This window comes from Eubalaena glacialis, chromosome 8, assembly GCF_028564815.1.
Source record: "Eubalaena glacialis isolate mEubGla1 chromosome 8, mEubGla1.1.hap2.+ XY, whole genome shotgun sequence".
Taxonomy (NCBI): domain Eukaryota; kingdom Metazoa; phylum Chordata; class Mammalia; order Artiodactyla; family Balaenidae; genus Eubalaena; species Eubalaena glacialis.
In genome coordinates, this window is record NC_083723.1 from 69,786,747 (window position 1) to 69,803,212 (window position 16,466).

The 16,466-nt window shown below is 36.9% G+C and overlaps 1 protein-coding gene across 5 annotated transcripts in view; it reads left to right on the forward strand.

Annotated features, from left to right (window-relative positions):
- SGCE (sarcoglycan epsilon) overlaps positions 1 to 13,345 on the forward strand; it is a 114,177-nt gene extending 100,832 nt beyond the window's left edge. For all 5 annotated transcript variants that reach the window (XM_061198558.1, XM_061198559.1, XM_061198555.1 and 2 more), the window contains 3 exons: positions 108 to 296; positions 10,262 to 10,305; positions 13,116 to 13,345. In XM_061198558.1, coding sequence (XP_061054541.1) covers positions 108 to 296; positions 10,262 to 10,305; positions 13,116 to 13,132 — 250 coding nt within the window. In that variant the 3' untranslated portion in view covers positions 13,133 to 13,345. The remainder of the gene's footprint in view (positions 1 to 107; positions 297 to 10,261; positions 10,306 to 13,115) is intronic.
- The last annotated feature ends 3,121 nt before the right edge of the window (positions 13,346 to 16,466 follow it).

Consider the following 16,466-nt stretch of genomic DNA (forward strand, 5'->3'; position numbering starts at 1 on the left):
TTCTAATTTTAAAGAGAAAAAAAGATTTCGTAACTTTTTCAAACTGATGACCTGTGGGGCTGATATGTGATCTTAAATATATGTGGTTTTATTTCTTTTTGACCTAGCATCCAACTGGTCCATCATAGTGCTATTCAGAAATCTACCAAAGAACTTCGTGACATGTCCAAGAATAGAGAGATAGCATGGCCCCTGTCAACACTTCCTGTGTTTCACCCTGTGACTGGGGAAATCATACCTCCTCTACACGCAGACAGTTATGAGAGCACTAATATGCCGTTGATGCAAACACAGCAGTAAGTATCCACTTGGAACCGTAATTATTATTATCATTATTATTTTTTAAATTTTTATTTATTTATTTTTGGCTGCGTTGGGTCTTCGTTGCTGCGCGTGGCATTTCTCTAGTTGTGGCAAGCTGGGGCTACTCTTCATTGTGGTGTGCGGGCTTATTGCGGTGGCTTCTCTTGTTGTGGAGCACGGGCTCTAGGCATGCGGGCTTCAGTAGTTGTGGCACGTGGGCTCAGTAGTTGTGGCTCGCGGGCTCTAGAGCACAGGCTCAGTAGTTGTGGCGCATGGGCTTAGTTGCTCCATGGCATGTGGGATCTTCCTGGACCAGGGCTCGAACCCGTGTCCCCTGCATTGGCAGGCGGATTCTTGACCACTGTGCCACCAGGGAAGCCCCTGGAACCGTAACTATTAATGCATGAATATATCTACTTAATGTCTTTCAAGACCAGACGTCTTCATTGTTGTTGCATTTGTTTATTTGTTTATAACTGGAGGAGAAAATAGCAAAATACTAATAGTGTAGATCCCCACCCCATGGTGCTAATCCAAATAAATAGAATTACTTTCAGGAAATGCATTTTTTCCTTCACTAATCCAAACAAGATGACATTCACCTTAATATTTAAGAAATTGGCACTACTAATAAACTAACATATGCTTGCTCAAAGATGAGTTAATTGTGAAAAGAGAGGCATGTCCTAAAGCATAACAAATGGATTATTTTTTAGAACTATTAGAATTGTTTGGTTCTGTTAACCTATTGTTTTTAATGTTATTACCACAGATCTATTTAATCTAAATTTTTTGCCTCAGGGTTTTCAGCGTTTTTTTGTTTGTTTGTTTGTTTGTTGTCATTTGCTTATATATCAAAATGAGTAGTTCCAATTTTGGCTAGAAACACAATTTATTAGTACAGACCTTCTCTGTAGTGCTAGAAGGACTATGGTTAGAAAGCCTGGAAGAGGCCTTTGTAAGGGGTAGGTGTGGAGGAGATTGGTTGAGGAGATTGGCCAGTTGCTCTTGAGAACCCATGTTATATGTCTAGAAGCTCGGTTTTGGTATAGGGAACTGTAGGTAAAAGTGTCATTTATTTCTAAGAACATGGCTGTTCTTTTCTTTTTTAACCATATGTTAAAATGGGTTAAATTCAGTTTCCCCAAGGGAGTCACGGTTTGCTTTTGAGATCCTCCTCCTTTTCAGTTTACTTTTGTAAATACAATGGATATACAAAAATATCTGGCCCTCTCACCCCAACACACACACACACACACACACACACACACATATACACACACACACAAACGTTAGGATATGATATAAAAGTAACCTCTTCCTGATTAAAGATTTATTTGGGAGCCATATTGGGTACATTTTTCCACTGCAAATGCTTATTTTGCAACTGTGTAAAGTGCATGTGGTAATTTGAAGATTAAACAGTAATTAATATGAGTAGTATAGACAGTCAGACTATAAGTTTGTCCAAAATACTTTGGCAATCTAAAAATATTGTGAAGGAGCGCCCAGCTAGCTCGGTAGAGCATGAGACTCTTAAAAGTATTATGAATATTTTCCTGAAGTCCTCTAACAACATGTACTTACTGTTGGACAGACCAAGGTATGTGTTTGTGTGCATGTATGTGTGTGTGTGTGTGTAATTGATTCAAGTTCCATTAGCAGTAGGGAAAATTGCATACATTTATAATTTTGAGTTTTGGAAACAATATTCTATCTGGGATGTAAATATTAAAGTCTCACAAAATTGAGTTGTACTGAATGGAACTGATGGATTTCTATGTCCTCTGATGGTTAGAGGGTCATCATGAAACCTACTTTACCAGGATTATTAGATACTGATGAGAATAATTAGGAAAATTTCAAGAATATTGTAATAGTTCACAATTTAGCAATCTCTCCTGTCTTTTTTTAGATGAAAATTATGAACAGCCTTATCATTCATTTTCAAAATGAAAATAATTAAAGAATTCTTTAAGGCTTCCATTTCTTATATTCTTTACCCAAGAATGCTAGTGAAATGTCGATATTTATTCTTCAAAGGTTGATATATATTTTCAAAAATGAAATGGTCAAATACATTTGAGAAACAGGATATTTTGGTTTTTGTGTTTAAACTACAAGAGTTCTCAGAGCCTTTAGTGTGTTGATATGCTCTGTGAAAAGCATGGAAAAGGTCAGAAGAGGTAACTCTATTTAAAGAACACAGTTTGGGAAATCTTCTATTGACAAAATAACAATGCTATCAAATTTTAGAGGAGAGAAATATTCATTATAATGAATAGGGGAACTTGAATATGTTTTTAAGTCAGTAAAACTTTAAGGGAGAAAAAAAGCCTGGGTCACTTTTTAGATCTGCTTTCTAACCATATTTGTTGGGAATAAGGATAACTCTTTAAATTTTATTTTGATTCCATGTTACTGGGACTTTGCAGTTTTGCTACTAATATACAAGCAAAATAAAATTTCCTATCTAGTTTATAACTAAATGCATCTTCCTGGTCCTTCCATAACCCCATCAAGACTGTCCTTATGTTGATAAGATCTCTCTGTTTGCAAATGCAATAGGTTATTTTATTGAACTTACAACAATTTGACCATACATATATTTTTAAGTCCAGAAAACCTTTATATTATTCAGATTTCTGCTAATGGAAAAAGTCCATTAACTAGCACTTCTATATAAATAGGGTACATAGATAATTGACGATGTTCACAATGATTATTCTGAGGCACTGCAAGATCATCAAGTGCGTCTGACTCATCAGAGGAAAATTAAATTACATTCAATGTAGTTTCAGTGTTGAGTGTATATTATCTTTCTTTTATTCTTGGAAATGGATAATATGTGCACGGTCTCTATGGTAACTCCCTATAAGCCAGAATATGTGATTAACCTCATTTTCCAACCATGCCAGATGATAGAGAATTTATTGTTTCAGATTCATTCACAAATGTCCTTTACGCAAATTCAGCTTTTACTCCTTCCCTGTTTTTGAAGGTTTATTTCAGCCCAAGTACACACATACATAAATATCTTGGTCATTTGGATCGAACTGAATTCTCAATGTTAAAATGAGATATTCGATGAGGTATCACCGTACTTGATAACCAGGTATATCCTTGGATAATGCTGCCTGTTATTTATTAAATAACCCTTTCTAAAAGGGCATGCATCTTCAAATATTCATACTAACTGTACTGAATTTATCATTCATAAATAATGTGGCTAGCTACATTATTTTGTGTTTATTCTTCAGACTTGACATCAGAAATATTCAGGCATAATAGGGCTGAAAGTTTATGTTGGCTTCTAAGTAAGACTCAAGAACATTTAAAGCTTTCCTTCAAAGCTGCATAGAAACTTGTTTGGGTCTTTTAAACAAGTCAGTCCACGAGGTATAGCAAACCTCGTAACAGCGAGGTCTAGAGAACTCGTAACAGTTGTGTAACGGGAGGCTGCCACAGTTATTTATCAACTACACAGTAATCTTTTCTTTTTGGTAGAATGCTTCATAGGACTCCAGAGTGGCACCTTAAATTAGACAGTAAAAAAATGTTGAATCATTTGCAGATGATAAACTCGAGATATGGATAAGAGACCTAAATTAGGTCAAAACTGAGATTAGGTTATTTACCAATCTTGATATCAAGTCAGGGATAGATAATGTGGTCATTGACCTCGAAGGATTTCTGATTCAGGTTATGGGCAAAGTGATTGAACAGATAATGGAAAGGGAAACTGGAGCAGGCCCAGGAGATGGGACACCTGCTTGAACAGATAGTGGAAAGGTAAACTGGAGCAGGCCCAGGAGATGGGACACCTGCTAGAAAGGGGGGATTTCATTTTGTACAGTGTTCCTTCTACTTTTCAGATTAGAGAGACAATATAGACAGACTTTTAAAATTATCACATAATATAAAAATATAAAGCAAATTTAGTTTGATCTTTGCTAACGTATTTATTGTTTCATAAACTTTTTAATTTTGGAATGATTTTCAAGCTACAGAAAAGTTACAAAGATAATACAGAGTTCCCAGAGATTCCCCCACCCCATTTCTCCCATCGTTAATATCGTACAGTCCCGGAGTACGTTTGTCACAACTAAGAAACCAACATTGGTGCTTTACTATCAAGCAGACTTCAGATTTTTTTTTTTTTCAGATTTCGCTAGTTTCCCCCCCAATGTCCTTCTTCTGCTCCAAGATTCTGTCTAGGACACAATAATTGGCATATCTCTTTAGTCTCTTCTGCTCTAGGCAGTTTCTTAGACCGTCCTGCTTCCCATGACCTTGACAGTCTTGAGGAACACTAGCCATGTCTTCTGTAGAGTGTCCCCCATCCCATAGTATAGTCAGGCTGTCTGCATCTGTACTTAATCTGTTATCTTTGTAGCTCAGTGAATACGTGTTACCATTAATAGGAAGAAGAATTTTTGCCTCTATAGGCAGTCCCCTGACTTACAGCAATTCATTGCTAGAAATCACATTCTAAAGTAATTCTTAAAAGTAAATTTGCTTTGCCCGAAGAATCACTGTTGTGATTAGAGGTTACATTTTTGACCAAAGATGTAACATCAAAAATATAATACAGATTTGACTGATGTACTTCAAAGATAAGCTTTTGTAATGATTTAAATTAAGAAAGTCAAATTTCAAGGCATAGAATTTTAGGTCCTAAAAGGAATGTTGAGAGATAGTAGTCTAGCCTGGTTATTCCCAAACCAAGTTGCACGTTACACTCCCCTGTGAGGCTTTTGCAATACAGATCCCAGGGCCCTACTTCTGGGAGTTTGGAAGCTGGTGGACGTATGTATTATGGTGGAGCAGGAAAAAAAAACATTGGGAATCCCAGCTTTAAATACTTAAAGAACCTACGTTTTAGGATTCAGTATTTCTAGTATTTCTGTTGTGGAGGGAGGGGGGGAAGTTTTAAAGGGGGAACAGTTTCTCCTAATTCCCCCTGAGGGGTCTGTGCAAAAGAAAACGTGAAAGGGGACAGTCCAGAGTGTTGGGCTTTGTGCCTCTAGACTTTCACACTTCCTTAAACTGCCGAGGAGGATGGTGTGGAGAAGTGAGAGATTTGTGCTGATTAGAAAATGATATCTGAATGGGACAGAGAAACGGTAAACCTTGAAAAGATAAAAACCACCTGGAAACTGTGCTCATTTTGCGATTTCATGTGAAGCATTGACTGGAGGATCCCAAATATTCAATTTTCTAAAAAATAATTTATTCTTTAATTTGTAGTGTATTATGTGGTCTTTTAGGGGGTAGATCTGCCTCTTCATTATTCTTTTTTTTTAATCCCAACATCAGTATCAATTGATTTTTCCCGAGTGGGAGGCATCTTCAGTGAGGAATTTATATAAGGAATAATAGGGGAAAGTACCCAAACATTTTCTAGGAAGATTTTAATTGGCTATACAAAAATTTTCCTTGTTCATTATACTAAACATAACACTTAATCCAGGGTGATTGGGTCTCCCTCAAGAGAGGAAGTAGGTTGTGTTTAATCTTTTGCAAATTAACAAGTATAAAAGTAGAGTTAAGTCTTCTAATTATAGATATTTAGTAACTAATCATTTTAGCTTTTATCTAAAGTATTTTTCCATTTGTCTTCCCTTGGGTAATAGTGAGAACCAGCTTCATGGTAAAATTCCATAAATAAAAAATTAGGTTTCAATGAAAGTTAATATCAGTTGAAGAGACTGTTTTGGGAGATCAAGATAATGATTTCCTGTTGACAAGAAGCGTGGGTCGAGCAGCCAAGGATATTTCAGAGCCATTGACTTTTTAAAAAAATTCAGCGAGTATACACTAAAAGTGATAGATATAGTATCTCTCTGATGGATTTTGGTTCTAGAGATTTGGACTCCTTCAGTTTAAAGCTGTGGTAGGCTTGCTTTCAGCTTTATAAAAGTAGGGAAAAAAACCGAAAATAAATTAATTTCTCCTTTCTTCTTTATATTCCATGTATATTCTACATTGATTTTAATTAAAATTAGATCTTGAAATTTAAAATTGTGGTGATGTTTCCAGTTTCTTTGTGTCCTTCCTTCCTTCTTTGAGCAAAATAATGGCCTGGTTCCTTAGTAAAAGTAGTCATAGGGTCCAAATCAGCATTTTTGTAGAAAAAATTTTGTAGAAAATTCAAGGTTTGGGTAATGTCAATTTTGCTGATAATTGAGAAGTTCCAAAAAGATATTACTATTTCTTATTGTTAAATGAATCCATACTAATTCAAAAGAAGTGTTTTGTGTTCCACATAACTAAACTAATGTCATTTGTTTTCAACTCTGGCATGGATTCTGTGGCCTTATACAAATCACTTAACCTTTCTTTGCTTTTGAGTCTTCAAGCAAGTAGGAATATAATGAGTTGATAATCATCAACCTTACTCATAGAATTACTCTACAGGATATCCAAGAATGTCAAATTACTTTAAAATGGTTGCACAAATAATAAATAATTATGTACTCCCCCAAATAACTTATTTATTAATTTGCAAGTTATTACCTTTGCTTTCTTAAAGGATAGAGTTTGTGCAATAGCTAATTTACATAATTTTCTATTTAAATGCCTGTAGTTAATGGTAGTAAAAATAGAAAAAAATTAATGCTAATAATTTAGAGAATTACAGTTTTTGTAAATCTTTTTTCTACATAATTCAGTTTACGCATAATAATCTTTCCACCAGTCCACTGATAAGTTAATTATTCTAAATAGTTTGATGACTTTATAAAGGTCCTTTCTTTGAAGGATTATAGGACTTCTGTTTGAAGTCAACCCCGACTCTCCTGTCTAATTGCCTTTAGCAGCCTGCTTTCACCAAAGATAGAAGCGTTTCCATTTTCTTACTGCATTCTCTGCTCAACTATAGCAAAGTCAGATGTGGGCATTTTTCCAGTATGCCTGAAGCAGCGCTCTTATGAGGTACCTCCCTTCAACCTTTAAATGGAATACGTGCTTCAAATATGCCCATCATAGGTATATTAACACTCACAGGCTCACTTGTAGCCACAAGTTTGGTCAACCGCAAAATCAGTCATGTGTGCGCACCTTGGAGACTCTGGGGATGTTGAATCTCCACATATTTTTTTGTTGAGCACCTTGTTGCGCACATTGTACTTGTATGTAACTCATCTGAGTTTCAGTTGAAGCTGTGAGGAGCACATGTACTTTGTTCAAACTTAACAAACTTAATTGGGACACTCACTGCAGATACTTGTAAATCCCTAAACCAGTGTAATACACACAATTGCTCATACTTCTCCAAATTTCTTGCTCATTTGTGTGTGGCACTTTCTCAACTAACCATTTCTCTTCAAACCTAACCAAGGCCATTGCTGTTTAGAAAGTTGTAGCAAAAGAGGAAAAAAAAACAACGAAGGCTAGAGAAGAAATGACAGGGTGTAGATTGACTTGGATCCGTGGTTTTAAAACTGTGTTCCACAGAAGGGTCAGGTGGGCTGGCCAGTGAGAGAGGGGGGTCCAGCTACTTCATTCACAGATTGATTTTGAATTTGGTTATCCTGATCTAGGGCTTTTGAAAGGCTTTCTTTGTCCTCTTTGGTATCTTTATTTTGTCGAAATGTATTGATTTAATCCATTAATAGGCCAGGTAGAGCTAGAGATGATAGGAAATGAGGACGTGTGTGTGTGTGTGTGCGTGCGTGCGTGCAAACGCAAGGTGTGCTGTATTCGTTTCTAATGTAGAATAGACCCAAAGTAGTTGTACCTGAGAAGTTAAAAGAAAACTCATATCCCCCTCCCAAATGTCCATGAAATTGCATTTTGACTTTGGTAGTAAAGATGTTTGTTCACCCATCTTTAAATCTGTAACTTAATTTCCTTTCTGTGGTTTGTAAATTAATCTTTTTACTTTCGTGATCAAAAGCACTATAAATACATTGTGTGAAATACTGAAAGAGTAAACAAACCAAGGAAAATACTCTCGGAGACCACACAAGGATAAGTAGGGCTGATAGGGAATAGCAAAAAAAGAATGTAATTATTGAGATGAATTATTAAGTAACTTCCTCAGATTGAATTAGAATTGATTTTATTTCCTTAACCATATATTTTAAAAGGAACTCAAACTTAAAAAAAAAATCACTTGAAGTCATTAACATTCCTATGGATTAGTTTAAGAGTTTGAACAGTATTTAGTATGTACTGTTTTCCAGTTTAGATCATTGTATTTGGAGCATAATATTTGCCTGGCTGAAATGATTCAGATCAACGGTTTTCAAACTTTGTTTCTTGGAGGTTTCTTACCAATGCCTTAGGGGCCAGCATGTGAGGCAAAGGAAACAAAGCAGGCGGGATTCCTGGCTCCCTTGTTTCAACACGGGCAACCTCACATTTATCTCTTTTGTACATCAAGAGTTCTGCTTAGGATTTCAATTAAAAGGAATTCCACTGCTGAAGAGAAACAAAAAACCTTGAAAATCCCTGGCTTGGATCAAGCCCTACTCTGTTGCAAGGGGCTGACTCCTAGAATTTCTTCCACACAGAATCTAAATTGTATATTTTTGTAAACTAATTTTCATATCAAAATCTGAAAATGAATGGGTGAATATGAGTGTTAATAAACATGTGTATTATGTGAATCTTTGTAAGTATCTTCATTTTTGCATGTATTCATCCAAACATAATTTATTGCATGCTTACTGCTAGGGATACTAAACAAAATAGGAAGGTTCTTACTGTTAAGGCCCTTTGGGGCAATTAAACATTATGTGAGGAGAAATACGATGACAGTCAGCTTGTGTATGAAAGCCTGCTCAGTGGCAACCTAATTGGGGTAGGGGTGCTTAGAGAGTGAGGAGGCATAGAAGAGGTGGTACTTGAGATGTTACTTTTTTAATTAAAAATAATAAGTTAAATATTTTAATTAATGTTCCTTGTGGGATATTTTTAAATTATAGGAGTAATATGAGTCCACTGTAATAAATTTTGGGTTGAGTTTGCAAGGATAAATGGGAGCTGGTTGGGGGCAAGAGATGATAGTGGCCATGGTGGCGGTGATTCTGTTTCAAGAAGTTCAGGGAGGGCTCCACGTAGGAACCAGATACATTGACGGTCTTCCAGATCAAACTAAGAAACTTGAAACTTAATTTGCAGTAGGTATAAGGAAATAATGAAATGTGTTCATTTGAATGACATAATCAGATTTGTGTCTCAGAAGATCATCTGCCAGCAGTGTGCACAGTGGATTATAAGGGAGCAAGAATGGGAATGAGGAAATAATTCAGATCAGTTGCAGAGATCCAAATGAGAGATGATGATGGCTTCAACCAAGGTAGCAGTGGAGATGGGGAAGACGCAAACAGATTCAAAGGAGATTGAGGAGAATCATGAAGGGTTCCCAAGTGATTCATTGTAGAAACTGAACGAGAGGGAAGAGTCAATGATGACTTCCATATTTTGACTGGTGCAGTTGGGTGGATAGCCAGTGTCATTCCCTGGGATTTGGATGGAGGAGCACAGGTTTGGCACAGTGAATGAAGATGGTAATATATGTTGTTCTATGAGTGTGTATATGTGTTCTAGACCTGGATCTGAAAGTGTACAGGTTACAGACACAAGCCCTGGAGTCCTATGTTCTCATCTTTATCCACCACTTCCTGGCTACGTAGCCTTGGACTTCCAAGCCTATTTCCTCATCTGTCAATTGAGAAAAATAATACCTACCTCCTATGTTGTTGTGAGGTAGAATATAACATGTAGTAGAAACTCCATGAATATTATCAAATATTGTTATTATTCATCTTCCTCAGACCTCGGTTTCCTCATCCATAAACTTATGAGAGGTGGGGGGCTGTGTTTGTGCTGGATTAGATGATTTCTGGGGTCTTTCCAGCTATAAAGTTTTTCATTCTAATGTGTCTGCTCTCTGTTAACATGTGTGTCGACAAATACAGTTTTACTAAAAGATGTTAATCATTTCTAGGAACTTGCCACATCAGACTCAGATACCCCAACAGCAGACTACAGGTGAGTACGAAAAGTAATAAGTTCATGTTTATGAACGAAGCTAATAGATCAAAAGATAATTATACTACTAGATAATTTATGAAGCTTTAGCTTCACCAAGTAAGGCAAAACAGTTGTGTCATTCCTTAATCAGAGTTAGAACCTCAGAATAATAGCTTAGATCATTGCGTAGATTGGCATAAGAGTGATAAACACAGGGTAAATGATCTTACAGCAAAAGCATCCATGGAGGTCCTGTCTAATTAAGGAAGACTGAATAAAATCCCCTTCCTTCAGTGAAGCGCCCTATTCTTCCCCTTGGTATGAAAGATTCTTAGCTTGGATGCTTCCAGGATTTGTCTCAGTAAGTGAGCAGCTTGAAACTGACTCTTACAAAAGGAAACCATTGTGACTAATCACTGAGGCTTCAGGGGGATAAATGAGAAATGGTTGGTCTGGTTTTAATGCCGTTTAAAAAGCTCTTATAACATGACCAGTGACAACAAGATGGTGGGCAATTCTCCCTGGACTATTCTATTTCCCTGAGACTTGCTTTCTTTAAGTTTATTTCTTTCAAGTGTCCCTAAAAAATTTCCACAGCCAATTATTTCATTCATCTCTGTACCAAGTAGATAACTTATTCATGATTGTTTTCTAATTAGTGGTTGATTCCTAGTTCTAATTGCCGAGCAACCAGTAATGCCTTTGTAGCTCTTTTGGAAAAGCCAGAGAAGTTTTAAAAATGTAAGTTGGATGTGGAATTCAGAGTATGAATAGTGGTATTGTGGTAGGGAAGCTATTAAGTAAGTCTCATAAAAACTTTAGGCACATATAGAAAATTACTGCATGTTTTCATTCAAAAAATTATCTTCTCTATTACTGCTTTCGGGAATTTAAGGAGATTTTCGTTTGACAACTTTTCAAAGATTTGAGGCAAGTATAATGAAGTTGTTCATCAGATTTTAATTATGAAATAACGTTTATAAGAATTTCCCCCACAATTTTGATTGCTTGTTTTAATTAAATGCTAACATGTTTCAACAAGACTGTTCAGTATATTAATGCAGTGGTGCTACTGTGTGAGCATTCAGGAGATTAATGAAGGAACAAACTGCTGTAAATATGTGTTGTCTAAAGAGCAAAGAAATAAATGAATCCCTACTACCACTAATTTCATGCCTTTTTTTAAAGAGGTAAAATTTTAAAAGAATATTTCTTCAGTGGAAATGCTAGAACTTCTTCCTCATTAACCTCATAGACTTCCATCTCTCCTAAGATGTCTTACCTCTGATTCTTAATTATTTCAGACAAGGAGTGAAGGAAGACAATATCTAGAAAAATAGTAAATAGTTCTTTCGAATACTTAAAAAATCTAGATTTTACTTCTCCCTCCTACCATTGGGAGAAATAAGGAAACCTAAGTAGATGATGTTAGGGAGATTTACCTAATAGTTGTATAAATTTTTAGCAAGTAGACTTGTTAGCTTGCTACAATTTAGTAATAGGCACCGTTTCCAAATACAAAGACAATTTCTGCCTGAGCAAATGTTATAAGAGCCAAAGAATTTCCCTAGGGGGATTTTAGGTTGTTCAACATAATTTTCTAAGTTATTTTTCTAAGACAGGTTTTGGGGAACAAGCATTTTGCTTGAGTCAGGAAAGCTTTCATCTCCTTTTTAGTTAACACTTACAGCCTATTACCTTCTTGTTTTCTTATATTTTTCTGTAATTTTCTGTATTATTGACTAAAGTACACCGTATCTTCTTGGTTGTTTTCTTCTTGTTCTTGTTTTCGATGAGTCCCCAAAGTACCTAAGTGCTAAAGGGAGAGAGACCAGCCTGGCATCTTTTATAATTATGATATTAGATTTTTGTGTTTCTGCCTCTGATAAATGTAACACCAAATAGTCGTACCTCCTGAAGAGAAGAGCTAAATGGGCAGGTTACATTCCTTATTCCCATTCTGTTCGTGTGAATGAAAAAATGAAGTTTGTTTCTCAATTTATAAGTTATTCCATTCTGTCTGCACATGCATGGATTCAGTGCTGTGTATGTATTTTCATGGGCACAACAGCTTTGCTGTCCCTCTATCCTGGTTATCCTAGTATCGCAAAGAGGCAACAACATTTGTGCAGGATTTTCATAATTTGTTTTTTCCAAGTACCTCAAAGCACTATGCTAATGTCACAGTTTTCTTTATGAAGGTAATTTAAGCACAGGGTTTGTCCCATGGATATCAAGTCATTTTGTTTGCAGCTTGCTATATGGAATTTGTCAAGGGAGGGTATATTTTGAAGTTTGTTTTCTTTGGTTAGTTGTTTTCTTTTAAAAGATCATCAGAAGTTTAAGAAATGAACTAGCTGCTGGGCTTGTAATCCTGGACTTAAGCACTAGCTGAGATAATAGAGCAGTTAAGAGCTGACAATAGCACTACCGTTTGGACCAGGCCCAAGCCATTAGTTTTGATGCCCCTTCAGGTTTTCTCATTTTCTCTGCCCTTCCAAACCACATGATATTTTCTAAAGAGCCACGATTAAAAGGTACAGTCATACGTCCTGCAGTCAAACTCATTCTTTTTGTTTATTGTGGGAGGAATTTTCAGGCCGTGCCTTTTGAGAAATACAAAACATTGTAGCTTTGACCCAAGAAGGAGAGGACTAACTTAGAATTTCCTCTTTTTTTGAAAACCAAATGCAGAGAAATAATGCAACATAATTATTTTAAATTATGTTAAGAAGATAGAAAATTACGCCGTGCAGTAATTCGTTTTGCTCCAAATCTAAAAGTGTCCATGCTTAACTCATGCCCATGTTCATTCTTACACATTGCAGGTAAATGGTATCCCTGAAGAAAGAAAACTAACTGAAGCAATGAATTTGTAATCAGACAATATAGCACTTATATCTTATTTTTTCTCTCTTCCAATAATGCATGAGCTTTTCTGACATATGGTATGCATGCTGACAGTGTCAAGTATATACCAAATAATACAATATAACATTCATTTTACTAATGTATTTTTTTTGGTACTTAAGGCATTTTTGACAATTTGTAAAACATTGATGACTTTATATTTGTTACAATAAAAAGTGATCTTTAAAATAAATATTATTAATGAAGCCTGAAGTCTGGCAAAATTTACTTCAGAAAGTATTTGATTGCCTCCTGTGTAGTAGGAATCTTTCATTGCTAGGAACAGGTTCGCGTGTTCATTCTTTATTTAATGAGATTTTTATTAGGCACTTCCTGTAATGTATAAAATGTCTATGCTTCTGTGTTCCAAGTGAGCTACCCATTTACTTAATACTTTTATCCTTGTGGCCTGTAAAGCTTGTTCTTTTATATACCACTTGTTGGAGTGTTTTAGAGTAAACGTGGCCCTTTGGATTGTGAATCTGATGATCCCCAGTTCATGAAGGGCAGCCCAGACTGCATACTTAACCTGACTCTATAATCAGATATTTGGTTTTAGAAGCACGCCAGGAGTTGTTACTCAAAAAGGGAATAGTTACCTGCTGATGGTGACATGAATTAGCTCCAAAACCCCAGGCTTCCCTGTGGTAACACTACTTTCAAGGCTTAGCAGAGTTTCCTTATACCATGTTGGTATACATGCTTCATGCGTCTTGGACACTACTGGATCAATGTGGTCATCAGGCCAACTAGCAGGCCCCTTTTGTTGCAGACTAGAAAACCTTCTCTGAATCTGCTCTGGGCAGATACCTGTGTTACCTATTAATTGGTCAGAGGATACACAAATGCTATCTGTATCTGATTCCAGAATCCAAGAAGGTTCCCTGTTAGTGTTGTGTACAACTTGTCTTCCACTTAGGGGAAATAGTCTACCATGTCCTTGACATTGAAACTCCCCCTCCCAGCCACACCTTCCTGGGACTTAACAGAGGATGTGGGATCTTCGATTTTTTAAAGATTTACCTCATATTCCTTTCCAAGACAGCTAGGGTATTGCCACTTGCTATTCTCCTGGATTGATCAGCTTGAGGTTGTAAAAGTATTGGGTCAGGGCCATGTGCTAGGAGAAAGGAAATGTTGCCACAACTCCCGGTGACTAGACTGTGGCACAGGGCGGAGAGTTAACAAACTGTTGCTCCTGCCAGGTGAAATCAAACTATTTCTGGTAGTCCAAATGAGCAGGAACAAAGTAATACAGGATCCACAAATCAGGAACTGCAGATCAGGAGTCAGGAACTTTATTCATCTGTTCTAGGAAAGAGTCTACTGTGGGGATTGGAAAATGCAGTTGGAGTTCTCATCAGTTTTCACACTGACCATATTGAGGAATTGAATGGGGATAAGAATCATTGGCCAGCAGCTCACAAATCTTTGATAATTGCCTTAATCTCTGCAATTCCCTCCAAACAAGTGATTTTGCCTCTGACTTAATATTTCGATAGGGAAGAAGGTCCAAATAGCTTGCCCAGTGGTTGTTGCTACCTTAATAGCCCTTACTTTATGGGTAAAAAAATGTGGGGATTCTGCCCCATGCTGAGGGTTTCTTTCCCAACTAAGCACCCTCATAGAGGGCAAATGAGTACATGGTGAGTTTGGGGTCCCAGTGGTGAACTTAAATTAGAACACCTTTTTTCAGTAAGCTGTTGCCCTAAAAAACCAGTTGCAATGGTTGTCTGCACTTTCAGGAACTCATGAAAACTCAGCTCTAGATTCCAAATATCCCCTAAAAGTTTGTGACTTTTCTTTTTTCCATGGCCACTCAATAAATGATGACCTGTCTTTGGGGAAGTTCACATCTGTAGGTCTACACCAATGATAGAAGAGAGCATTCGGTAAAAATGTTAAGGCTAAATTTGAGGCTAAGGGAGTACTTAGAGAATAATTAAGTAGAAAACAACATCAAGGCTGGAGCCTCCGATTACAGATATAGCGTGTAGGTGGGGTGTGTGACCTCTGGGATCAGTGGTCCAAGATTTGAGCTCTTGCTTCCCATGTCCTGACTATACCCAATTGAGGGGATGGATCAAAACTTTCAAGCAAACCATTCTAAGATAGAGCAGCCTCACAAATTTGCATTTTGGAATTTCTTATGGAACACTCTTCTAGCTGCTTATCTATTGTACACCCAATATGTTAATATGAGTCAAGTCATGTTCTGAGGACATTGTGGTGGACCAAACGAAACACAGGCTCTGCCTTCATGCAGTTTACATTCTAGTAGGAAAGATAGACATTCATCGAGTTGTCATACAAATAAATGTCAAATTGCAACTGTGATAAATACTATGAGGGAAAGTCATTGGTGCTATAAAAGCTTATCACAGGGGGATGTGACCTGGTCATCAGGGTCACAAAAGATTTCCTAAGGAAGTTTGCTCTGCTAGCAAAAGGATGAGTAGAAATTGATAAGATGAAGTGGAGTAAAAAAGAGTATTTGAGGCAGAGAGAAGAGCATTGCTAAGTCCTTTTGGGAGAAGAGTTCCTGATGAGTGTAGGAGTTTACCGGAAAGTTCAGTGCAGCCAGAGTATGGAGTATAGGGAGGAGGTGTTGGGAAAGTGAGACCCAAGATAACGGGTAGGACCAAACCATGCATGACTTTAAAGGCAAAAGCATTTTAAGAACAAAAGATGGTGATGTGGTCATACTTTGCATTTTTGTACAATCAATCCAGCTGTAATATAGAGAAGAGATAGAGGAGGTGGGCAGAGTGTGAGTGGATAGACCAGCTAGGAGGCTATTGTAGATATAACTTGAGAAATAACTTTGGTAGTAGAAGAGATGGAGAGAAATGGAGAGATTCAAGAGCTATTCAGAAACATAGGCAGAACACTCCATGACATAAATCACAACAAGATCCTTTTTGACCCACCTCCTAGAGAAATGGAAATAAAAACAAACAAACAAAAGAGCTATTTAGGAGGTGAAAAACAGCAGTTGTTGGTACATTGGATACTTTGGAAATGGTGTTAAGGAAAAGAAAGGGGCTAATTCTGATGGGGGGTGTCAAATGGTAGTGCTGTCCATTGTTATAAGAGATACTGGATAAGAACCAGGATTGAGGAAAACAGTATGAGTTCAGTTGTACATAAGGTGAACTTGAAGTGCCCTTGAGAAAACAGAGAGACATAGGCTGTTGGATACATGAATTTGAAGCTCAAAGTAGAGGTCTGGGCTGGTGATATGATTGGTAAGTCATCTGGGTATACAT